The 25,289-nt window shown below is 38.7% G+C and overlaps 1 protein-coding gene across 4 annotated transcripts in view; it reads left to right on the top strand.

Moving 5' to 3' along the window:
* Positions 1–25,289, top strand: part of arhgap17a (Rho GTPase activating protein 17a) — a 42,536-nt gene that overhangs the window by 855 nt on the left and 16,392 nt on the right. For 3 of the 4 annotated variants that reach the window (XM_030122671.1, XM_030122674.1, XM_030122673.1), the window contains exons 2-10: positions 10,768–10,807; positions 18,741–18,845; positions 19,859–19,891; positions 20,397–20,473; positions 21,728–21,839; positions 21,981–22,057; positions 22,170–22,287; positions 23,523–23,591; positions 23,793–23,874. In XM_030122671.1, the coding sequence (XP_029978531.1) occupies positions 10,768–10,807; positions 18,741–18,845; positions 19,859–19,891; positions 20,397–20,473; positions 21,728–21,839; positions 21,981–22,057; positions 22,170–22,287; positions 23,523–23,591; positions 23,793–23,874 (713 nt within the window). The remainder of the gene's footprint in view (positions 1–10,767; positions 10,808–18,740; positions 18,846–19,858; positions 19,892–20,396; positions 20,474–21,727; positions 21,840–21,980; positions 22,058–22,169; positions 22,288–23,522; positions 23,592–23,792; positions 23,875–25,289) is intronic. The other variant, XM_030122672.1, reaches the window with a different exon arrangement.

Genomic DNA, 25,289 nt, shown 5'->3' with positions numbered 1-25,289 from the left:
AGATGTCCAGCTCAAAAGAATGAATCAGCTATTTTACCGACACTGTCCAAGCACATCTACTCGGGAAATAAACAACAGCCATTATCTAAATGACGGTGCATTTTAATCTTTTAGCTTTAAAGTTTTTAATCAGATATCTGTTGCAGTGGGTTGCAGAAATGTCCCAAAAAGCATCTAAAGCATAGTGAATATATTTTGAGGCCTAAGTTGATTTGTGTGATTTTTCTCACCCCTCCAGGACTACATCAGTTGTATTTGCAAGACTTTATGTTCATAAAAGCAAATGTCAAAGTGGTTAAGGGCTTTGATAATGCCGAAAGTATGAGTTTGCTTTGTAAAGTCTGCAAACCTCACAGTGCATTATGTGGTTTGGCTGGTTAATAATAATATCTAGTAAACACTGATAAGGGTTTTAAGGCAAATACGTATACCAAGCCTATTCATCATACACTTTGGTGTATGTGTTCCAATTCAAAGATGTTTTGACTTTATCTTACTGTAAGAGATGAAGATGAGAACCCCCTGCAAAAGCACTAATACACTAAAGTACTGGATGAACTGTCTGTAAGGTTTGCTTTCACTTTGTGCTGATAATGTGGCAGTAAGAGCTTCTCCATTTCTGAAACATTAGACATCCTGCTTCAATGCCCCAAACTTAAACCTTATGAAATAGATTAATGTGAATCATGATCTGCATTTTCCCCTTTGGTTTTGATACTGCCATGCTCTAACTCTGAGAGATAAATGCATCCAGTTTTGGAAAACAGGGATGAATCCAAATAGTTTTCTTCAGAGTCTGTCGAGGTCATTGTCCAGGACCATTATGTTGTGGTGTGATGAAATACAATGTCCCTCTGTAACTGGATATCTAAAGTAATGATGACTTCACCCTGGCTTTGTACAAACAGGGCGTTGAGACACATTAGAGTATGCTTTTATCACAATATACAATTCAATTGTACTTTAGTAATGTTGTGTTTAATGTTGGAGAAATCAGGGTTTGGCACCTTCAGAAGGCAGTGTGCACCCAGTACTGGATGGTGCAAGATAAAACTGCTGATTGGCGCAAAAAAAGTGTAACGTGCCTTCCAAGTTGGACAAAATCATATTACAGAAAAATCTTATTGGAATTATTTTGTCAGACATGTAGCTTGTGATATGAGTCACGACTTTTGTGGGAAAAGGCTGAAAAAGAATCTCAAAATGATGATGTGATTTGTGCTGTGGTCTGTACCAAACAGACATGTTTCCTGAAGTCTGGAGAATGTGATTTGTAGGCTGGGGTATCTCTGTAGCACCACAGAGTTTCATTTAATGTGGTATGTTTTGACATTTTATTCTTCAAAAACTGCAGCTCCTGTGACTTGGATATTGCACTCAGCTATTTTGCAGTTTCATTAATATTTCAAACCTACTTCCATATAATTATATGGTTTTATTTAGTTAACCCTTAAACACCTTAACAGCAAAAGCATCTACTGATCTAAAATGTTTACTAACTTTTCATCCATCAATCTAAATACAATAGTTCAGATAAAATTCTGTTTCTCAGCTTTTCAGCAGCAGCAGCTATGACCCATTTGGACATTCAGAGGCTCCATAGTGACCATAGAAACATTGTCATCTTCTGCAACATTGATTCACTAGCAAAACCCATTTAGTTTGAGAAATAACAGTGGCTGTAGAGACTGTTTTTACATTCATTTAATGCTGGAAAAGTCCATTTTTCTTCAGTTTTCTCCATTTTGACTTAATAATCTTTGAATTTGCCCTGAGCTTTTTTGAACATTTACATGATCAGTAAATTAAATATAAGAGGCTGCCTGATTTTCATTAAAAAATGGAAAATATAGATTAAAATATTATGATGAAATATGATAGCCTAAATCTCTTAGGAAAGGTTAAATGTAGAAAAGTTGCCACAAAAAATAGTTTTACTTCTGTAAGGTTTAAATATTGTGTAATATCTACGTAGAGGAAATATTGATTTAAAGGTTCGGTGTACAGTATTTAGTGTCATCTATCATTAGAGCCAGTGATTTGTTCTAACATTTTATGTAGCTTGGGCCTACACTCAAACATATTAGGGACTGTAATGCACTTAAATGCTTGGAAACATAATCATTAATATTTGATGCCATGTCTGCAAATAGATCCTCAAATTGCCAAAAGAAAGCTAGCTTTTTGACAAATTATGTGGTCAGTTTGCATGCACGTATTATTATTTTTTCCGTTGGTTAAGATAATGATTACTGTCACTCATTTGGCTAAGAAGCTGCTCAGATATAAAAGTTTTCTCAGTAATTAATCATTTTAGGTCTACAATCAGTCAAAAACTCAGGTATGGTTATGCGAGTCCTCCTTTTTTACCAGTCTTATATGATCCTAATCCAGAACACAGTGAACCACCTTAACTTAATCCATAGAAAGATCAACCTGTAATGAGCATGTCATTCTTAGATGATTGTAGAGAATAAATTAACCTATTTTTTTTTTAAATATTAAAATACAATTAATGTAGATAATCCCAATTTTCTCACCTCTTAAAAAATGTAGGTGGGCTAAAATCACACTAAGCACTCCTCTAGCTTCCTCTGGTTTCTGAGGGTTTAGGTAGTGTATGATGGTGTTTTATCTGACTAGAAACACTGCATTTTAACATCACTTTGGACTGACATCACTGCAATATTCATAATAACTGGATAATGTGAGCACAACTTCTTATTTTCCTGTACGTACAGTTCATTACTTACTGAGACTGTGGCCTAAATTGTCCTGCTAGAAACAGACACAGGAGTTCAGAAATCAGTCCCACAGATGATGGACAATTATTTGTCATTATTTCTCTGCAGCAGCAAAACAATGCGTTAGACAAACTCTTTTTAGTGCAGACAGATGCTTAAGTATTACTATACTGAACTGAAATAAACTCACTAGCCTAGCAATTTGTGTTAGGGATATTAATGCAACAAACCCACGGATTAGAGCAAGACTCAGTAAAACTACCATAATTACACCACAAAAGGCCTTTTACATGTTGAATGCTGATTGTTAACTGAGTAAGAAAGCGCTAGACTCTTTATACCTTTATGTTTTAATGACATGGTCCCTGTGAAGAGTAGATTATAGGCCAAATTAAGATTGATGCCAAACTAAAACTACTGAAACTGATCAAAAAGAAACAAACCTGTGGAAGTTGTCAAAGCAAACACAACAGATAGAAACAGAAACACCCGAGACACATGATTTATTTATTTCATAGTAACGCTTCCAGCCACAGTCGACAGTCTGTGTGTTTTAATAATACTCCTGCAGCCAAAGCTCAAAATCAGAAGTAGGGCAGCTGGAATATTCATAATTTCCTTGCTGTACTGTATCAGCAGTAAATCAGCATTGGAGAGAGTGTGATGAAGAAAACAGACGTTTGTATGTGTACGTGTGTATGATCTGGCAGCAGTTCCTTATCCTTTACAGTGCACAAGCAGGGTTAATACCTCATCTGCTCCTAAACTTGCCCATTTTTTTTACAAAAGTCATCTGTCTGCAGTTGGATTAGGTGCAAGGCAGTGTCCTCTGCTTTCGCCATTAGCTTCAAGCCGGTGTCTGCAAAAAGTTCTGGAGAGCAAAGGCCTCCTCTCCGCTGCCCCCTGGGTTCCTGTGATTGTGCGAAGGCAGAACACTGTGTCCACCAAGCAGCCGCTCGGAGGAAATCTCTCCTTCTTCTTCTACAAACAGGAAACTGCCTCCCAGAGACATGCTAGTGCTTTCTAGAGACAGGGGGAGAGAGAGGAATGGACGTGGAGGGAAACGCAGCATGCGAACACAGGCCAGGGAGTATGTTGAGGACTGTAACCTGGGAAGGTTTCAGTTTAACGTCTTTGAACTTGCTGACCCCTTACGTCCATGTGTGCAGACATGACAGCAACAGCTAAAGGAGAAATAACATGGAGACAGTATTATTGAATCTAGTATACATACTAGTGAATATACACTTTGATCCATTTAGAATCAAGCACCAGGACCAGAGCAGAATCTTTTACAGTACTGGTGAGATTAAAGAGACTGGGTTGGGTTTGGCCTGCGATGATGCCATTAACTTTGTCAGGTTTTTTTTTAGTGTCTGTGGAAGAAGTTTGATTAACAGCATGTGAGCCCAGAGGGTGTGTAAATAAAGAAGGTCATGAAGTGGTCCAGAGTCAGGGTAGAGTAAGGTTAGCGTAAGGAGTAGGCTTTAAGGAATGTTATGAGAGAATGTTATACTTCTGTACCGGTCTTATGTTTAATGTTTAATGAACGTTTGAAAAATACAGTTATTCAGTTTTTTGTTGTTTGGCTTAATTTACCGCTTGATAGTTTGACCAAGAATCATGGAATTTATCATCATAATTATCAATATTGACTGATTTTTTATTTTTTATTATTTTTTTTTAAATCATACTAACATTTTTTGCTGTTTCACTGGGCCTTACTGTAACTAAAGTTATTATATTATTTCAAAATAGGTCTATTTACTTTTAGAGGTTTTATTTTTTGTTTTAGATTAGATTTGCTTTGATTACTTTTTTAAAATATGCAGAAAGCATTGAGATTTATGTAAGTTTACAAAAAGGCAGAATGAAAGGATAAATGACATGCGCCACACGACCCCCTGGAACCACTCAGTTATTGTCTAATTTTGCATCCTTTTCATTAGGACAAAGTGAACAGCAACCACAGCACAAAACTACAGGGAAACATTTTATTTTACACGTGATTCTATTTCATTTGTTGAATTTTAGTTTTTGTGCTTTCCAAATCATTTTATTTCCGTCAATGAAAATATTTCTTCACTGCTAGCTGTAGTTTAATTATAGCCTCTCTTAACTGTAATTGCTATCATTGTATAGTTAATTTAATATCATGATGATATTTTACATCAAATTTATCATGATACCATAACTGTTCTTTAAATTCAGTTAAGAAATGATTTAACATACCATACCATACCATGCTAAGTCACGTTTGATTGACAGTTTTCATCTGTACTTGGTACATCCATACAAACAATTCCTGTTCTGAGTGACCTCATTCTGTGTTGTGTTAGTCTGCATTGCTTTCATTAAGTTGTCCCGCCTGGATCCATCCATAGAGTGGAAGGACACAGAACACCTTCCAACTGAAAATTGCGATATGATTTTCAACACAATATAGATAACAGAGCATAATATGTAATGATATCAATTTTCATATCATTCTATCACAAGTAGACAAAAACTTAAAATGTTACACATTTAAAATTAAGTCTGATACTAAATTAAGACATCCCTAAAAGGAGAAAAAGACCATTAACATTTTTTTCTACATAAAGACACCTTTTTTTTATGGCTGTTAGAAAATGGCCTTGAGGTAGATAACCTTGGATCATTATCTCAGTTTACTCAGGCGTTTTAGTAGCTCACATATAGTAAGTGTTTCCATCAGCACTACTTCAGGTGAAGCAGACCCAACAGACTTTTACAGCCCCACAGTTATGTCCATCACTTAGTTAACCTGGCAGTGAGTTTACTTAACAATGAAACAACTAGTAATTACAGCTGTACTGTTCTGTTGTAATCTGGTTGTTCAGAAAAGACAGAATATTTGAAAACTTTTCTCCTGCTGGACTATTAATCATTCACTGGCACTATAAACAATGGTATTATGTAATCCCTTATGCTACTGTATCATGTAGCTATCATCTTATTAGCTCTGTGTTAATACATCTAAAGCAGTGACATATTGTATTTTCAAGTCCCTGATTCACTCAGTAACTGAAAAGACACCCTGCCCAGAGGGATCAACCAAATGTCACTGTTGAGCTGTCAGAGATAGGTGACTCGGGCGTTTCCCCATGTCGCGCCGCACCAGTGTATTGAGGACAATGAGGTGTGTCAGCTGTGACGATGCCTTTGTTATCCTGCAAGTGACAAACTGGGCTGACCCTGTTAGGGTGGCTATTTATTTGTTGGCTGTCACAGTGGTTTTTGCATCTTTTGCTTTGTCATGATTGTACTTTAGCCTCACCTCAGGTTTTTTTTCCTACCACAGTGAGATACACTGGACCAAACTCCTTCATCAGTTTCCTTTCCGCATCGCCCTGCTCGTGCCCACATCTAATGTCAGCCCTAACAGCTCACATAAAGAAGAGATACATTGGTGAGCTTGAATGGGCTGAGTCACTCAATTATTCTCCCAGCTCCTTTCATCTGGGTCCAGTATCCATTACCTTCGTGCCTTAAGCTGCCAACTGTTGCAGCCGTAACAGGCAGACCCTCCCTCTCCTCACCCTGCTGATTGTGTTAAGTGGCCTGTATCAGCTGCTCTATTATGCTTACGGTCACACTAATGACTTACTCGTTTCCACTTTGATAGTAGAATCGCCATGGTTACCATTCTGAACTAGTGGTCATGGCTGCGCAGCAAAGACCTATTGCTGTTAAGAAGTCACATGCAGCACACAGTGACACACTTTTTACAAAGGCTTCCGCTTCAGCAAGGCATGATGGGTTCGGCTCTGTTCACCCTAGGTCAGCTGATGCCGGCAAAACAATTGTTGTTTTGTTTGTTGTTGTCTTGGGCTGCACGTAGCCTATTTTTGCCTCTGTAGCCCAGTGCTTTTTTGGGTTTGGTTCACACAAGCAGTGCTTTTGTACAAGTTCTTATCATCAATGTCTTCACATTAACCAGGTTTTTAGTTCAGGAATGTAAGGAAGGCAAATTTGATTAGCAAAGCTGGATTACTCATCAGTCCTTTATGTTAGTCTTGGCATGCACGGAGTTTAGTCTGGTTTCTTTTGGTGTTTTGATTAGTTTCAGCTCATGAGGCTCAGAGGTCATTAAGCAGAGCGGATACACAGCGGAGGGGTTGAGACATGAACAACATGGAAAGTAGCAGTGGGACAGAAATACATTTCATCTGCTACAACAACACTGCATGTAATGGCTCACATTGATATTTTTGTTAAGGTTATCTGGAGATTCCAGAGTTATGGCTGATTTTTAGTGACAATGTCAGGCAAATGTGTATCATACAAAGTTGTTTAGTCCACTTGCAGCATTACAGCAATATGAAAACCCCCCACACATGAATGTTGTTTCAGCCCTTTTTTCAGGTGTGGAAAAGCCCCTAGTTAATTTTATGAGTAGTCCCCATGTGGTGTAAAGCTGCATTTTTCTTGATCACCATGAACCATTTGCATCATGTTGGATTATTTTTAATTCAATTAGATTTAGTTTTTCTGACAGTGTTAGTTTAGTTTTCATTTTCTCACAATAATATGTTAAATTCCATTTTAATACATCTACTGAGTGTTTGTGATAAACTCTATTTAATATAAGTTGTGTGTATACATATTTTGTATGATCAGTTTGCTCAGATACCTCAGACTTTGTGCTCATGAAAGCATAATAATTCACTGGCTTGTAAGTTTGGGTCTTTGACAGGACCACATGAAGAGCTCTTCAGTGTGTAGACAGCACCGCAACATGGATTCCATACTGTGGCTTCATAATCACCCTGTATGTGTATTTGCATTATAGTATGATCTGTGTGTGGCTCACATTTTTCCACGGTTAGCTGGAAGTCTTGCCTGGATGTTTTGTGGGCTATAGGTCCTCACTCTGTGTGTGTGACCTCACCAGCCTGGCTATGGCTCCTCTCCAGTGGAAATATTTCCATTCATCTCCTCTAGATTATTCTGGTTTGGCACTTAAGAGGTTTTTTTTACCCCCACCACCCCATCCCCCAAATTCCCCTCACTCTTGTATTTTGTTTCTCCTAAACACCAAACTATAGTGTCTTTCTGTTTCTCTGTGCTCCCTTCCTCTGTATTGTAATTGAAAGCAGCTGTCTGCCGCTGTGAAGAGGTTACTATAGTTCATAAGGAGCAGTTTTTTGGACAAGGCCTGAGGCTTCATGGGAAGCTCCAGTTACCCAAAATGCAGGCAAGAGACTGTCTGCATGTCACTTCAATTACAATACTGAGTTCAGAAAAGTTTGCACATTAGTTAAAACCAACAAATCCAACATTACCTGCTCAGTCTTCATTTTGAGTCACAGTACAGAGACAGAAAGTCTATAGATTAAGGAAGAGCAAAGGAGGGGTGGAGAGTCTGGCGTGTGAGAGAAAAAGGGAATTAAGATGTTACAGCATGCTAGCACGTAAGCATTATGCAATACCTACTAGCCTGCTTTAATAATATGCCTCCTGGAGGTTTATAGCTCCATGTTACAGCAAAAAGAATGCTGTTGTCCTTGTAATAGTCAAAGATAAAGTTTTTTAGTGGCAAAGTTTATTTCATGCATTTCAAAATAATTTTTTGGATTTATAAAGTAATTTAAAATTGATTAGAAGTGTCATAAATTATATCATTAAAAGCAGTAAAACTAGTAAAAGGATGAGTTAAAAATAGACCTATTGAGCGAAGTTTGGTTTGAAATTAGTGATATCCTGATCTGGATTTTTTTGCTTCCGATCCATTTTTTTTTTTTATGATTAGTTTTGCCGATACCGGTCCAATACCGATACTTTTTACTAGGAAATGTTGATTTCAATTTAGAATCATTATTTATAGCTTATTATGTTATTATTTTACTTGAGATCACAAGTGGGCTGAATGTAGAACCTGAACTAAAACAAGTATGACACCTTTGACTCTTAATAACTTAATTTTTGCACCTTCCAAATTCATACTGTGGGCCAAATTAGAACCTAGTACCAATTTCCTTTACATCATTTATATCATACTACATTGTGTGACACTGATTACAACGGTTAAAAATTTAGCTTTGTCCAGTGGACGTCTGCTTTGGGTTTGTGTTGTGTCCCCCTCGAGTATGCGCGCAAGTCTGCAGAGCCAAGTATGCCCGACTCTGTGGGGCCTTAAATCTCTTGCTGTTATGCAGCTCATTATCCTTTTCCCTACCTTCGGAGACTTGAATTTGAGGGGGCAGGACGTTTGACCCCTCTTGCTCCCCCCTAGAACCGGGCCTGGATCGGTCCGATCTTGTGGCTAAATCCGATCTTCTAAAAAAATGCCAGCATAGCAGCAGATACCAATCTTTAGATCAGATCGGGACATCCCTATTTGAAATCAATGCTTTGTATATAAAGTATATTCTATGTATTGACCCTCATGACTGGAGCATACTGTAAATGAGTGGCACTAATGCATTATGGGATAAAGCCAACATGGATACGGTCAGAGACACAACAGCTCCAAGACAATGTTAATTCTACACAAGGTTCAAACGGTGCAAAAGGGTACATAATGTTTATGGTTTGTGTTATGATATTTCCTTATGTGCTTACTTGGACATTGTGAACTATTTTGGACTCTATATTGGACATTTTTGAATGCATCGGCTGTTATATTAACATGTTAGAACCCGCTCATTGCTTAGCATTAGCCTAAGAGACTTTCCAAGACTGAAACATGCATTCCTCATTTTATATTTTATGTTTCTTCATAGTTTTCCCCATGTCTTTTAACATTGCTGACAAGAGAGAGAGAAATTAATGGTGAGAAAAACATCACTGTGAAGTGTGGCCTTTGCTCTGTTGGACAAGTGTTATAATACTTTAAAATATCTATTTCATCACCAGATGAAAATCTCTTTGTGTAGAATGTAAACGTTCATCTTTTCTTTTTTCAATACTATTTTTTTTTCTTTAAATTTATCTATTATATTCAAATTTCGAAAGCTTTACTCCATATTTCTGAAATTTGCTGACTAAGTTCGCTGTGATCTTTGACATTGCTTTTCTGAGTGTGTCTGTTGTTCTTCAGCCAGTAGCCACAGAGGCCACAGACCAGTGCGACGGTGTTGATAAGCAGCTGAGCCTGCGTTTCCCAGCCTTCTCCCTTTAAGTGAATCTAATCTGTCTGACCTCTCCAGGACTAACTATTAGTTTACTATTAATAGGCTCAGGCAGACTAGGGCTAGGTGGTGCACAACACTGAGCCACGCTGCCGCCGGCTTAAGGAAATCTAGACGTTTTAGGCATTAACAACAAAAAACCTGACTCCTATATGATTATTTATTTTTAGTTAAACAGATCTGTTTCTGCAGTTGTAAATTTGTGACTGGGTAGACTTCCAGATTTCCACTGGTGGATCTGAAGAGCACTTTATTTAGCCCCCTACGGCGCAGCAGTCAGCAAAACCTGTCTGTCACACAGTCTTGTGAATGAAAAGAATAATAATATCTGAAATCTTTACTTAAGCCAGTGGTGTCCAATCCTGGTCCTTGAGGGCTGGTATCTTGCATCTTTTAGAAGTATCCCTCTTCCAACACACCTGATTCAAATGATAAGACTATTATCAAGCTCTGCAGAAGCCTGATAACGACCGTCAGGTGCGTTGGAAGAGAGAAACATCTAAAACATGCGGGATACCGACCCTCCAGGACCAGGATTGGACACCCCTGACTTAAGCTCATGGAGAGAGAGGCCTCAGCTTTTAGACTGGATGTTATTCTGTCTGTCATTCTGTCACATGGATGTTTTGTGCCATAGTAACAAACCAAAAAGAGACCAACCCTCTGCTGAAACTTTCCCATGGCATTATCCTTCAATACCTGACAGTATTTTTACTGTGACTGGAATCCAGTTGGTCAGGAGCTACATCATTTGTCTGACAGATATTTTCACAGTGACTAAACAGTGTATTGAACTACAGTGACTTTTCACCCTTGTCTGTCATGTATGTGCTAATCTCTTTTTCTCTGTTGTCTTTTCTCACCCACAGAGCGGAGAAAACAGAAGTACTCAGCGATGACCTCTTACAGGTAAATCATTGATCCGAGTCTGACTCTGCAGAGCTCAGACTACCTTATGACAAAGGAGGAGATTCATCTGTCAGTCATTTTCTAAAATATATGAATGAGTCTTTGAGCAAAATATGTTATTGTACTGTAAAATATGTGCCAAATGTTAAAAAACTTAGGGTCACCAAAATATAAATATACAGAGATGTAAAAATAAGGAAGTACAGGAAACAATTCATATGTTAACTCAACTTTGCTGCAGTAATAGAAACATTCTTATCTTTAAAAATGATGTAGAAGATGTTGAAATATAAAAGCAATGAACAAAATTAACAGACCTTTATAACCATTATAATATAGGGGTTTTTGTCTGGGATAGTAGGGTTTGTCTTAAAACACTGGACTGGCAGTATGGGTCTGTAGGTTTCTGTGTTAAATTAAAACATAGTAGCTAGTAATACATGATGTTGTGAAGTGGGATAGGATCATGGGAACTGTTATTTTCACCAACATTACTCTTGAAAATTGTTCTGATACAACTCAGGCAGAAATGAAGTTTTATTCACATTACACCTCATGTCTGAGAATAATGTCATTAAACATAACTAAACTCAAGGGCATGTGTCAATACACTCACGGAACACATAAAACCCCAGCCCTTTACACTGAATAAAATTGACGGATTTCTCAGAATTTTAACATTGTTAACCCTTTAGGTACTAGAGTTGTTTTTTTTTTTTTTTTTTTAATATTCAACTTTGATATCAAGATTTCAAAAAGCTGTAGCTTGGAAGTGGTTAGAGATAAAGGCATACTGTAAATTACAAATATTGGATATGACTCAGTTTATGATGGGATTAAATGTATTCATCTAATATGCATATTGTGACATCACAGGACACGGCCATATTGGATTGCATAGTAAAATTTTGTAAAATTGAACTTTGAACATATTTACATGAAAGTATTCTTTGTGTTTTTTGTCCTCTTATCTTTAAAATAAGTGAATTTAAACATTAGTAGAAAGTAAAATGCAGTAAGTTTTGTAGCTTTTTAGCCAAGCAGCAGAGTAGCCAAATCTGTCCTTACCTATCAAAACTAAAACTACATAAACTTTATTTACTTACTCACTTAAGCCTTTTAAACTCAATTTTCTTCTTCACTTTGAATTGAAACATGCCCTGAAATGGTGTTGGGATTGAAGGGGCACATGTCTGCCATTTATTGGTGAGAGGTGGTAGCAAGATTTAGCTGCTGTACACAAGTGTTTGCTCCAGGACGATTCTGTTGGGTTTCTGTCAATTGGTTTGAGAGTCCAGTTTTGACCGGCTTTATATGGAAAGTGTCATGGGAGAACTTGTGTTATGATTTTGCGCTATATCAATAAAATTTGATTTGATTTGTATTGATCTCTGGAGCTATGGTTTCATTATTTCATTTAGTTATGTTGCTTATCCCAATATTACGACTTTGGTGCTTAAAGGGTTTAAAAGATTTGATTTAATCTATTTGCACAAGTCAACAAAATATGCAACCAAGAATTAGTTCTGGATTGTTAGATGGCAAATTGTTAAACTTTACAATATTCATTCAGTTGTTGTGAAACTCCAGCACCTCAATATCGACAAAATGAATACCAGCTGATATCACTCATTAGGACTTCCTGTTCTTGTAGTAGCAAACTGATACGAGAACCATCAGACTCATTATATGCATAGTAACTGAAATACAGTTCGTAATAAGACCTCAGCATTCTTCATAAATGCTAGCCGAGCTGCTGATGGATTTAATGTGTGCGTGTTAAAGCTGCTATGCCTACTCTTCGCCTGGGGAGAACTATCTTCAGCTCTCAAGGCAGGCAACAGGTGGGTTTAGGAGAAAACTCTTTGGCTGCTCAGCAAAGGCATTCCAGCGATGAAGATTGTTTTTGTGTGCGAATGGGAGATGTCGTGCTGACTGGGCAGGCTCTATGTTGATCTAGAAGTACAGTCTCAATGTCTGGCACCATCTATTGTTCCACCCACCTCCTTTTGAGGACTGTGCATAAACAGAACCGCAACAAAACACTGTAATGACCTTTATCGTCATTTGAGTGACAGGTAGCACATGAGCGATAGTGGTGTACAAACAAACACTAGTGAGTAAACACTGGATAGAGGATGTTATGGGAGGTGTAGTCAGACAGATGACTTTCACTGGTCCTCAAAGGTGTGATTGTTCTGTCCTGGTCTGGAAATCAGCTTTGTGTTCTGTTTCTCACTTTACTTTGTGATAAAGAAAACGGGAGGGAGGGATGAAGACCAGAAATCACTTTACTACCCCCCCCCCCCCTTTAAATTCCTGTGATACCTCTGTCACTCCTTACCTCCTTACAAAAAGTCTTATTTTATCCTTTGGCCAGATCATCTCAGAATATTCTCACAGTGTTAGAATATTATTTGTGTTTTACTTGGACTTCATATTAATAAAGTCTTTGAGGCATGTTTACTTTTTTTTACTCTTCCGCTTTCTCCTCTAACTTGCCACTTCCCCTTGCTTTGGTTGATAATAGAATTTTTTTGTCTCATTTACCAGAAATGGTTTAAGCAGCAAAACTTCTGAAAACAGCCATGCAGTTGTTTCCTCTTTTCCTTAAGTAAACCACATATTCAGTTTGTATGAGTTTCAGCCAGGCCAGGCACATCGTGTCATCTTACCATCTGCTGTATCATTCATTCCTAGAGACTGGGCTGCAGGAGATTTAATTTGGTTTGACAAATAAACATGCATTTCAAATTTATTGAAAGATGTTTTTCAACAAGCAAATTTTTTAGCAGCAATGAATGCTTTTATGGTTTTGTAGTGTTGAATTTATCTTAAAAGGCTTCACTGTATTTTTTTTTTTTTTTTTTATTAGTGAGGTCAAAAACCATGAACTTGTCACCTCCAACTAAATGTATTTATTTTTACTTATTTGTGAAGTATTAATTGTGGGTAAGTTTTCAGTGTGTGAAGCAAAATTGCAAGTTCATTCACACACCAATTCACTCATCATATAGATACTGTGTGGTTGATCGTAATGGTGTGTCATTTTTAGAAAGTAAGTCCCGCGGTACTGCATATTACCCAGCATTCTCTGTGATGACAGCCAGTGGACCTTCAGTTTTTGACAGGCCCCTCACTGGCTCCCATTTGCTTCCAAGGTGGGAGTCGTTGGTCTGTATTTGGCTTATTCTTAGCCCTTTCATCTCAAGCCCTTTTTTGTATATGATCCTCCAGGTTGGCAAATGGCCAGACGGCATTCTTGTGCCAGCTGTCCATTCCTTGCTGCTCCTCTGCACATCAGCTCATCCACAGAGGGGAGCATTAGAAATACCAGGGCGCCTCATTACACACACCCATGCATTTGTATCCAGAGGGTTTCCACAAGTCCTTAAAAAGCTTGAAGTCCAATAATCTGAACTTTATTCCTTGGGATTTAAAACTAAGTGGATTATGAGGTGTGAGGGGAAAATTGTGTAGATCACACTATTAGAAAAAAAAACACAATTACAAAAGCACTATGCAAATTGTGGAGTCAGGCCACAATCTAGTAGAGCTAATGTGTTGATGAATATGGTTACCTGAACAGATTTTTCAATTTTTTGCGTTTCTAAAAAGAAAAAAAAATCGTAATAAACTATTATGAAAATGAATATACCATTAATATTTCTGTTTTCATTTAGCAAAAAAAATGTGTTTTACATTGGTGACTGACCTTCCCCTATGGGAGCTCAGCTTCCCTCATGTTCAGATGCATTTTTGAAAAAGTCAGCTTTCTGATATTCGCTCATCTCTACCAGAGATGATCTGTCTTTCCTCCCTTAGACTTTAACTGGGGTCGTGGGTCATGGTCACTGTATACATGGCTGAAGAATCCTCTTAGTCCTGGAATAATTTTGGTATATCCCACATCTTAGCCAAAAAAGTGCCTCAAGCAGAATAAGGCGGAATGCAGAATATGTCAACAGAATATACTCCAAGAGCGTACATGTAAACATTTTGTGTGGGCTGTGGACTAACTTGGCATCTCTTCTCATAAAAAACAGTTATTTCAGGGAGTGATGAGCTGAAATAATTAACTACAATGCACCTTGGGAAGTCAGGAAAAACATAAAGAAACTGTTTTCTTCCTTTTCTTGAGCTGGAACACAGATGCATTCCCCCTTAAAGGAGTGATATTTTGCTTTTTTAAATGGAATTATACATTTTAAAACATTTTCCTGTGGTCTACATAAACTGTAAATGCTATGTTTGGGTCTTAATTCTTCATTAATTAAACTCCACAGGCCCATCTTCAACCCTGTTTCTGACTAATGACACGAGACAGGTCGTTTTGAGCACTGGCCCTTCAAATCCAAATGAGCCACTTCACGCCCCACCCCCTCCAGGTTGTTGACCATGCTTTCTGTCCCATTCAGCCACTTGTGTTCATTAATACAACCAACAACTGAACATTTTAGGTAATTGGCTCGAAATTTGGAGATATTGTCAATTTTTACTTCAACCACTGCTGCTGATAAACAATTAGGCATAGTGTACTCAGAGAAATGTTCGTCGGAAGTCTTGACCTTATATGTACAAATGTTGTGACGTAGTTAGTTATAAAACATAACAAATTTAGCAGGAATTGAAATGGGTTGTAGAAATCCACTCGATTTTTTTCTGGAATGAATATTAAGATAGCTTTGCAGCACCTGAATAGTTCAAATTCAAACTTTTTGAACTGTTAAGGTTCCCAAATACACAAATAAAGGTATCAAAGACTCATAAAAGTGGGTTTAGCAAAATATGACCCCGTTAAGAGTGCAGGTAACCTAAATTTTAAAAGGTAATGTCAAGCCAACTGCCATTCACATCTGAAATGTCACCAAAGCCAGACTTTTGTTTTTGGGCCATACAGATTGGAAATAGGGCTTAAATTGTATTTTTAGCGGTGTTTACTATAATGCGTTAAAACACGTAGAAACCTTGTATGTATCAGGTTGTATTGTAAACATAGCAACCACATGTTTTGATCACTTTGTCAAAGACAGCAGAGGACATTTTATCTGCAGTCAGTGACTTACTGCATAATTCCACCCTTAATGCTTCATGTAATGTTATTTGTGTTCATTCGGTTCTTGTCCAGACATGTTAACATCCTCTCTTAGGAACCAATAAACAAACAAGCAGGCCATACGCCCTTATATTTTCTCTCCAGTCTGTTGTAGTTTGTATTGGGATTCCCTGGCTTTTGACGCGTCATGGAATTGACCATTTTCTGACCTCATCCCATAGTGAGAGGAAAACACACCCTGCAGCCTTTCAGCTCCTCTTTGCTCCTTTTCACCCCCCCCCCCCCCCCCCCCTCCACACACACACACACACACACATATTTTGTTTTTTACTGTATGGCATTGTGTGTCGAAACCAATTGTGTTCCAATGAAAGGAAAAAGACAGCAGTACTAACGCTGCCAACATTTTCCAATTCCAATATTCCCTCCTCAAGGAAAGGGAGGGGAGTCCCCTGCTTGTTCTGTGCCAGGTACTCACTGGGCTGAGTGTAAGCAGTATTCCCAAACCTATAGCTGTGTGTGTTAGTGTATGTGTGTGTGTACGTGTGTGTATGCTGCGTTTGTATTTGACCCAGCTGTTTTGGGAATGCCTGGGGCCACCACAGGTCGAGAATGACGTAAGAGCGCGAGAACACGGGGAGAGAAAGGAGAGGGTAAGGGGGCGGTGTGCGGAGGCGGATATCTGCTGCAGAGGCTGTGGAATTCCAGAGTTCCGACTCCATTCTGTTTTTGGAACACAATTGTCTGGTATTTGGTTGATCCTCCCTCTGCATTTGTCTCTGTCTCCATTTCTGCTCATTTTGCCCTCTGGCCGTCAGTGTTCCCATTTATATTTGGAACATTGTTTGTTCCAACATGCTTGTCACTTTGAGCCACCCATGCTCTTGTGCTTATTATTAAAAAAAAAAAAAAAAAACAGCAGGAAGACCAGTTTTCTTGGCACTGGTGCAGACTGCCTTGTGTTTCTCACAACCTTTGCCAATATAAACCAGGTTTTTGCCTCATCAAACTGTTGGTTGTTGTTAATGTGGTGCTGGGTGGTATGGCCTTCAGCACTTTAAAGAATATAAAAACCTGCTAATTTCATCAATAGTATATGAAAACTTGGATAACTATGAGGTTTCCTGGGTCTCGCAGAATGATGCATTGTATTAAATCAATTTAGTCACCTATTTGATACTGAAGTAAAGGCCTCATTTGTAATACAACCTAGGAAAACACAACAAAGAATCATAAACTCAGTTAATACAAACAGTAATTTAAATAAATGAAATGAATACCTCATAAACACACTAACATTTTTAAGAAATCAACTGAAAAATTACAATCAGAATCCAGGGTGAGCAATGATGGCAAAAACGGTAACGGCTTGATGTAAAATAAGGTGAAATTACGAATTTAAACAGCCTTATTTAGTTATTATGGTCATTTCTAAATCTGAAGTAATCAGTATATGTGTGAAAAAGTTGTAGAATGTAACGATTTTTTTATTGTGCAAATTGGACTATTGTAAAAAGAATAAAGTATACAAATAAACAGATATGGTGACAACATTGCAACCGTTTAACATCAAAATCATGACCATCTTTTGTGGGACTGTGGCCTTGCATATGTAAGGGTAGAGACTGCGATCTGGTAGGATCGGCGATTCTACCAGTAGAGACTCCGATCGTAGTCTCTACCAGTAGAAACTCCGATCGGAGTCTCTACCGGTAGAAACTCCGATCCTGCCAGTTGAAGGGTTAGGGTTAGGGGTTAGGGGTTAGGGTTAGGGTTCGGATCGGAGTTTCTACCAGTAGAGACTCTGATCGGAGTTTCTACTGGTAGAGACTACGATCGGAGTCTCTACTGGTAGAATCGCCGATCCTACCAGATCGCAGTCTCTACCCTGACACATACTTGAACTGGGACTGTGTTTGTACTATCACAACAGGACCTAAGTCTCCTCACAGCACTCATAGCACGGCTAGCACTTAAATAATTTGCTGCCTATTTAAGTGTTACATCTGCTGTTTCAGGTATGCTACAACATGTAAGTGCATTAAAAAAATCCATCTCCACTATACTAGTTCATATAGTATACAGTCCAGCTCTAGTTGTAATTATTTGTTGTATGGGTTTGTGACTGTTACTCAGGGCCTAATGTTGACACTAGTCAGGCAGCTGGCATGATAAGGACAGTGAATCCTGCACAGCTTCAGTTAGCCCCTGTCATTGGGCCAGAATAGATGTGACTCCCATCATTGAGCAGGCCATCAGTAACAGTATTATATGTTGTCAGGCTAAAGGCACAGAGTGGATCCTGTGTAGCCGGGCTAGCAGACAGGGGAAAGCCTGTGTGATCAAAAAGGCCCTTTTAATGCTGAAGGACGGCGAGCTCTTGGTCACAGCCCAGTGACCGTTGCCATAGAGACACTTCCGATGAGTCATGTGTTTTAGAGCTAACATTCCAGCGTTGTTTTGCAGGGACAAGCCTTATCAATCATGCTTGAACTTTGACCCCTAACTCCCTAAAGGCAACTACGAATCAAATCTCAGCATGGAACTGGACTTTATTAACCATCATCCTGCTCAAAGGCTCAGGCATAAACTCTACACCCACCCACACACACACACACACACACACACACACACACACACACACACACACTGCTGTGTATGTTTTAATTTACTTTCAGCAGAACACCAATTGCAAGATGTGGACCTGTGTAGTTAAGCAAAAAGCAGGATGCATTGAATTGTCTTGTGAAAATAAAAGAAGCCACAGAATGAACTTGTTATCTGAACTGCAGCTTTGAACCTTTTATGCTTTACTGTGAGCTTTTCTGTCATACATTATGTCTATAAAAATGTTTGTATGCTTTGTCCCATGTTCAGATTGAACGGCGCATGGAGTTGGTGCGTGTGGTGTCCCATAACACACACAAGAGAATGGTGTCTTGTCTACAGGGACACATTGGCGCTGATGCAGAGAAGAGACATGTAAGTCATCAACCATGTTGCAATAAAGTTTTCTTTAAGGCTTTGGTTTCATTGAACATGTAATGTATATGTGGCCTGTTGGCAGAGCATGAGCTGCACAGCTCTTTTTCCACTATAATCGGCTGCATCAGGCCGAAGAGTAGCAGTGCCTTGGAGAACCACTCCGCAAGTGTAGAAATAGATCCAGTGATAGTTTTTAAAAGTGGTGTCCTTTTTTACACTAAATCAATCTTAACCTTGTCTTTTAAATTAAACTACCAGTATATAGGCAAACTAGGCAAATAACCCAAAGAGTTCTCTGTGTCTTCCGAAATGATATTCCATGGTGCTGGCACAGTGTTATCAGTCACATGGAGACTGATATGCAAGACAAGCAGCTTGGTTTTGAGGGTCTCTCATGTTCATTGTTTTTGCCACCTGCATCATTTAATGCCCAGATTTAAGTAACAGACTGAAAAAGGAAAATGCTAGCCTCATAGCATAATTGTCTAAGTCATATTTTTGGCCAAATTGTGATATCTGTGTAACTTTACTCGCCCAATATTGTTGTTTTATTTTTTATCGTTGGCTATGACTTGAAAAAATATGGGCAACTATGCAATGAGGCTAACAAGAAAATGAATGATCAAAGTTTATTGACATGGTAAAATGGAGTTAAGAGGTATTATGCCAACTTTCAAAGCCAGAACACAACCCAGTTGTCTTGTTTTACCTGCAATTCACCTGTTGCAGGTATAATCAATAAAAAACGCATTGTGCAGCTCATCTGCTCCATGAACAGTCCCCATATATAACATGTTCAAATATCCAAAGCCTTTACCTTACCTCTGACAATAACCTAAATGAATCAGCTGCCGCAAAATATGTAAAGTCTAATGTTTAATATCACCTCCCACACAGGGTTTGTCACTGTCGTGATTAATTATTAAATAATCAAGTATCTGCAGTAAACCCTACAACACATGATGTTTCTTTTGTGTTTTCTACTCCACTTCACCCAACATGTACTACAGTCCGTACCACGCCTCTATACAGGAAACGGTCAGGTAATGACACCGATTACTTCGTCCAACCTCTCTGGTCTTCACCTCCACGTCTTCCATCTCTACATCTGTCATCTTTATTTACCTGAACTGGGCTCTCTGTGCATGACAATCATGCTTTTGGTCTTCTCTTGTAAAAACAACAGGAAGCATTAAATAAACACAAAAGGTCTGCGTATCTTTGTAAAACGTGAGCCGATGCCATAAAACTAAGCTGCAGCATTGTCATTTGATAGATGTCTCACTTCCCTTGGATGCATCTTAAACATCTGTATTTCCTCCTGTAGCTGGGAAATCTCTCTTCCTCTTCCTGACTCTGTGAATGTATTGTGATGCTCCTCAATCTGCTGTAAATGGAAAGTCCTCTGAATTTTCCATTGTTTCCACATCAAATAGTGTCTTTATAGAAAGTGACAGTGGTGCTAAATGAGCTGAGTTTTACTTCTCCATTAAATCTTATGATTGTCTATGTTTGTCTCTGTTCCACTCACATGTATGTACACTACAGAAAAAGCTTCCTCTGACGGCATTATCGCAAGCAATGGTGGAAGGTGGAAACCAACTGGGAGAAGACTCTTTGATTGGGTGAGTTTGTGATGGACTGACAGGCCAGAGAGCCAATCGCTCCTCCCTGGTAACTGTTGCTATATGGAACAGATGCACCCCAGAGAGTGTGAAATATGAGGCCACACATTCAGGACAAGCAGGCTGCCCAGTTTTTGTTTTGTGTTAATGGGACTTTGAGTAGTTCCCTTATGTGAGAAGTGGTCATTTACCATGACCAAGAGAAAGAGACTGAAAGTAGCATGAAACAGGATCACGTAGTCTAGAGTTGAGGATGTAGAAAGTGAACTTCAACATGGGAGCCATGTGTCTGCCGGGAAACAAAGAGGAAGAGAAAAGTAGTGTGATACATGCGACTTATTCATGCCAGAATATATCAGTCTTCTATTTTTGCTTTTGTAGGTTTAGGGGCTGAATGTGACCCAAAACAGAAATGCAAGTTAAAGATCCCCTCCATTAACATCATAAGGCATCCAAAAGCTATTTTGTGTTGGATAATAATTTGTTTCTGATGGGGATTTCAGACAAACAAAATGTTAATCACCTCTAGAAAAACTGAAAGACACTCTCAATATGCAAACAGTGTTCATTTAAAAAGTTTAACTCTGTATTTAGCATGTTTTTCCTACTGTCCTACTTTTTTAGTGAATGAAAATTGCCTGTAGTAGATCTCGATTGGCTCCAAAGTATTGATGAAACAAATCATGTTTGAAAGTGCATTTTACATGAAAAGTAATTCTGTACAAATTCACAAGTTCACAAAAAATATTTGATATAAGGGGAATTTGAAGTTTTACAAAGTGAGCATGACAGCCATGTGTCTGTAAACAAAGAGGAAGAGAAAGTTGACCTGTGATTAAATGTAATGTAGTCATATTAGAATGTGTTGCTTTTTTTCTGTTTCAAGGTTTCCTGTGAGACATTGTGGCCAAACCTCTGATTCATGATCTTAGTGAAATGTAGAAGTATATCCTTGTCCCCAGTCCACTGTGGGTTTGGGGCTTTTGGCAGTGAGAAGTGATGACATTGCAGTGACCTGGTTTTGTTTCAGTTATTGACTGTGGACAGATGAATAGCTGCTAGCACAGATTGTCATCCTTATGTGTTGTGTAAAATTTTGTCAGAAAAATGTGTGATTACTCTTTCGATGCAGAGAGCCACCAGTTCACACTTATTGGAGCTGATGTGATAATGACAGTTAAATATGTGTTCTGTCTTATGATTCTAAAGCCCTTTTCTTACTCTTCATACTGGTGTTGCTGCTGTGTGTAACAGGAAGATGATGGAAGTGTGCGGTGAGGCTGAGAATCGTCTGGCATCAGAACTGATGCAACATGAGCTGCAGATAGAAAAGGATGTACTGGATCCGCTCAGCCAGCTAGCTGAGGTCAGCAACCCTCTGAACAGAACAGATGAACACCAATTAAACATTTAAAAATGCTTCAGAGCCCTTTGCTTGTTTTAATGTGCTGTCATGTTCCTAACATTGACGCAGTCTGGTGTTTTTTGGATGTAATTCTTGTGGTAGGTGGACATCCCCAACATCCTGAAACAGAGGAAACAGCTGGCCAAACTGGTCTTGGACTATGATTCTGCCAGAGCAAGGTCTGTCTCTCTGCAGCTCTCTCTTTTGCATCACTTTATCTAGTGCTTTTTGTGTTTCTTTGCAATTATCTCATCTTATTTTCCTACATTTCCATTATCTCTTCAAATTCAGATGGTTGCAGGCAACCAAGTCAATAATCTCAGGAACAAACACTCAAGCACTGACGGCCAAAGCTGACCTGCTCAAGGAGGAGGTGGACGAGGCCATGAACAAAGTGGAGCTTTGTAAGGTAATGAGCAATCAGTACGAGTCGACATGATTAATGAGTATGTATCTGAGAGCCTCACTGTATGTAACCATCCTGTTTATCATGTTCACAGAAGTGCAGTTAGGGCATTACACCACCTGTTTACTTCAGGGTTACTCTAAAGTTAAGCACTGAATAACCTTTAATGACAAAGGGATTGGTGTAAAACTGAAAACCTCACAATAACATCAAGCATGCCCACTGTGGTCATGGCTATCTGTCATAAAACAGCAGAAGTAAATTTGATGTTCATTTTCTGTTTTGTAGATGAAGAAAATAATCATAGATGACACAATAACAGGGCAGGGAAAAGCTGATAACTTAATAACTGGCCTATTCTCCAAACACTGAAAAATTCTGTCTGAAATGAACATATCTTTCACTTTATTGGAAAACTGTTGTACGGAATATTTTAGTCAGAGTAATACATGCATAAATGTATAAATCTGAAAGTCATTAACCAAACACTGTCTAAACATGGGCAGTGTTTGACCTAAAAATCACTAACAGTAGTGAAAAATATTCTTAAATAAACACATGTATGGGCATATTTTTTTTTCACAGCAGTACTTTGACATTAATTAATTGCAATGATTCTATTTTTTTTGTTCAGTGAAAAATGAGAATCCTTTTTCACAGCTGCTGCTCATCCAGTCCAAATATCACATCAAACTTGTGTGATGATGGTGTTTGATATAATTTACGTTTGGTCAGAAAGGGAAGGAGAAAGTCACTTAAAGCCATTTATAATGCAATAAGAAATTGGAAATGTGTTTTTACTGTGAAACATATCCTGGCAACAAAATGACCATAAAGACCCTGGAGCCCTCTGACCCAGTATGCTGACGCACACAAATGACTAAAACGTCCTGTCAGCGCTGTGCGTTTGCATCTACTGAATTGAGTCAGTGGTGAGCCTCAGTGTGCAGCTCTGCCTCATGTGGCAGGCTTTCAGTTCAGGAAGCACATGGCCTTGCGTTTCCCCTTCACCAGTGTTCCCTTCCAGTCCCATTGAGTCCTGCCAAGCAACCAGAGGATTAATGACTCACACAGTGCACAGAGCAGTGGATTAGACCAACGCCTATCCTTGTGCCACCTGAAATCACAGTTTATTTTTGATATTCAGACCGAATCTTTCATGTGAAGTACATTCTGACACGGTCTTGAGTGGGGTTGTATAATAATACATAGTTTTACCATCTGTGTTTCTCCCACAGGATCAACTCGCTGCAGACATGTACAGTTTTTTCTCTAAAGAAGGGGACTATGCCCGCTACTTTGTAACAGTAAGTTCAACATATCAGGTCGTACATGTGTCTGCATGGGTTTCTGTGGGAATGTTTGCAGCTGGAGAGTGACTGGGGACCAGAGACTTGGCCTGCCACTTTATTTACTTTGCAGTCATGTACTTTACTGCTTGTCTTATTTTATTCTGCACCCCCAACACATGCACATACACACTGTTTATGTCTTTTTTTTCCCTTTAGCTCTTAGAGGCTCAAGCTGATTACCACAGGAAGTCTCTCACTGTTTTGGAGAGTGTCCTGCCAACTATTCAGGCTCAACAAGGTAAAATACTCACACACTCACGTAACACAAAACTGTGCAAGGTTGTTAAAGACATATAGCTCTGGGGAAATTAAGAGACAACTCCAAATTTCCAAACATGAACTCCATAGAAAACCTCTGGAATGTGATCAAGAGTAAAATGAGTAGTTACAAGTCATCAAACAAAGCTGAGCTGCATGCATTTTCACACCAGGGGCAACGTAAAGCAGGGTCATTGTACCACATATTTATTTACAAGCACTTCCTAAAGGCCTTTACACACTGGGGCGTAACAAATGAGTGACCCCAAAGGGCAAAATATTCACTAGTAATATTTCCAGTCAAAACTAATCATGTTTGCTATGATGTAGTTTTTGTAGAGTTGCAAAAAATTTTTTTGATGAAGGGTCTGTGTCAATTCATTCTTCATCAGCCTGTGTGTGCAGTAGTGTACTCTGTTCCTATGTATGTGGTCGTGTGGTGTTACATAAGTTACCCACTATTCTGACAGTTGAGTTGTTGGCCACTGTTGTGTTACAATGTTGTTCCATACAACATGCCCTTATTTATGATGCAAAAGATTGAGGTTCAAAAAAATTTACTGTGTAGTAACTACATTCTATGTCAAACTACTCGAGACATAAAACGTCTGGAAACTAGAAAAGCACTCGGAGAGCGCAGACCTCCGCCAAGGCTGATCAGTGCCATTGTAGACAGTAAGGCACAACTTATTTCATATTTTGTGTTGAGCCCTTGGCCTTTGTGCACTGAAATGCATTCAGATTCTTTGAAACTTTTAATTTTGTTCCAAACTTCTTCTTATCTTTCCTTTAGGAACATTGATAGCAAACATTTCGATAATTTTGTGACACATTTGGGAGAAAAACTGACTCGATCCATTGTTACTCTTCAAGGACTTGACTCGAATGCCTCATTTGTATTACATAATGATCTTTTTTTAATTAGCATTTTCCATACTGTTTCAACTGTTGGACTGTGTCTTATGTGGAGGTTGTAAATATCAGTAGTTTAGAGAAGAAACAAAAATGCAGTGTAAGTCAAACACATACCTATAGTCAGTAAAAGCAGTGGTCTGTTAATGTTTTCCAGAGCTGGACATACAAAATGACCCCATGTGGTGACCTCTTGAAGTGTTTACACCTTTTTCTGACCTGCTTTTTTGCTTCCTGTTTTGTTTGGTGTCCTTTTATACAAGTCTTTTCCTGTTCAGCTCTGAGAATTGAAGTTGCATTAGAAGGAGAACTTGTGTATTTTTTCACATCTTCATGGTTCCAATCAGCTCAAGAAATCAACCAGCTACTGTACTGTTCAGTCCCATCACTCTTGTATTTTGGTCTAACTTGTAGACCACCACTGCCTCAGTTGTGGTTGTTGAAGGCCACAAATGAGACTCAGATATTAAAGAATAGCCTTTT

The sequence above is a fragment of the Sphaeramia orbicularis genome, chromosome 19, assembly GCF_902148855.1.
Source record: "Sphaeramia orbicularis chromosome 19, fSphaOr1.1, whole genome shotgun sequence".
NCBI lineage: Eukaryota > Metazoa > Chordata > Actinopteri > Kurtiformes > Apogonidae > Sphaeramia > Sphaeramia orbicularis.
This window is presented reverse-complemented; position numbering and strand designations above follow the sequence as displayed.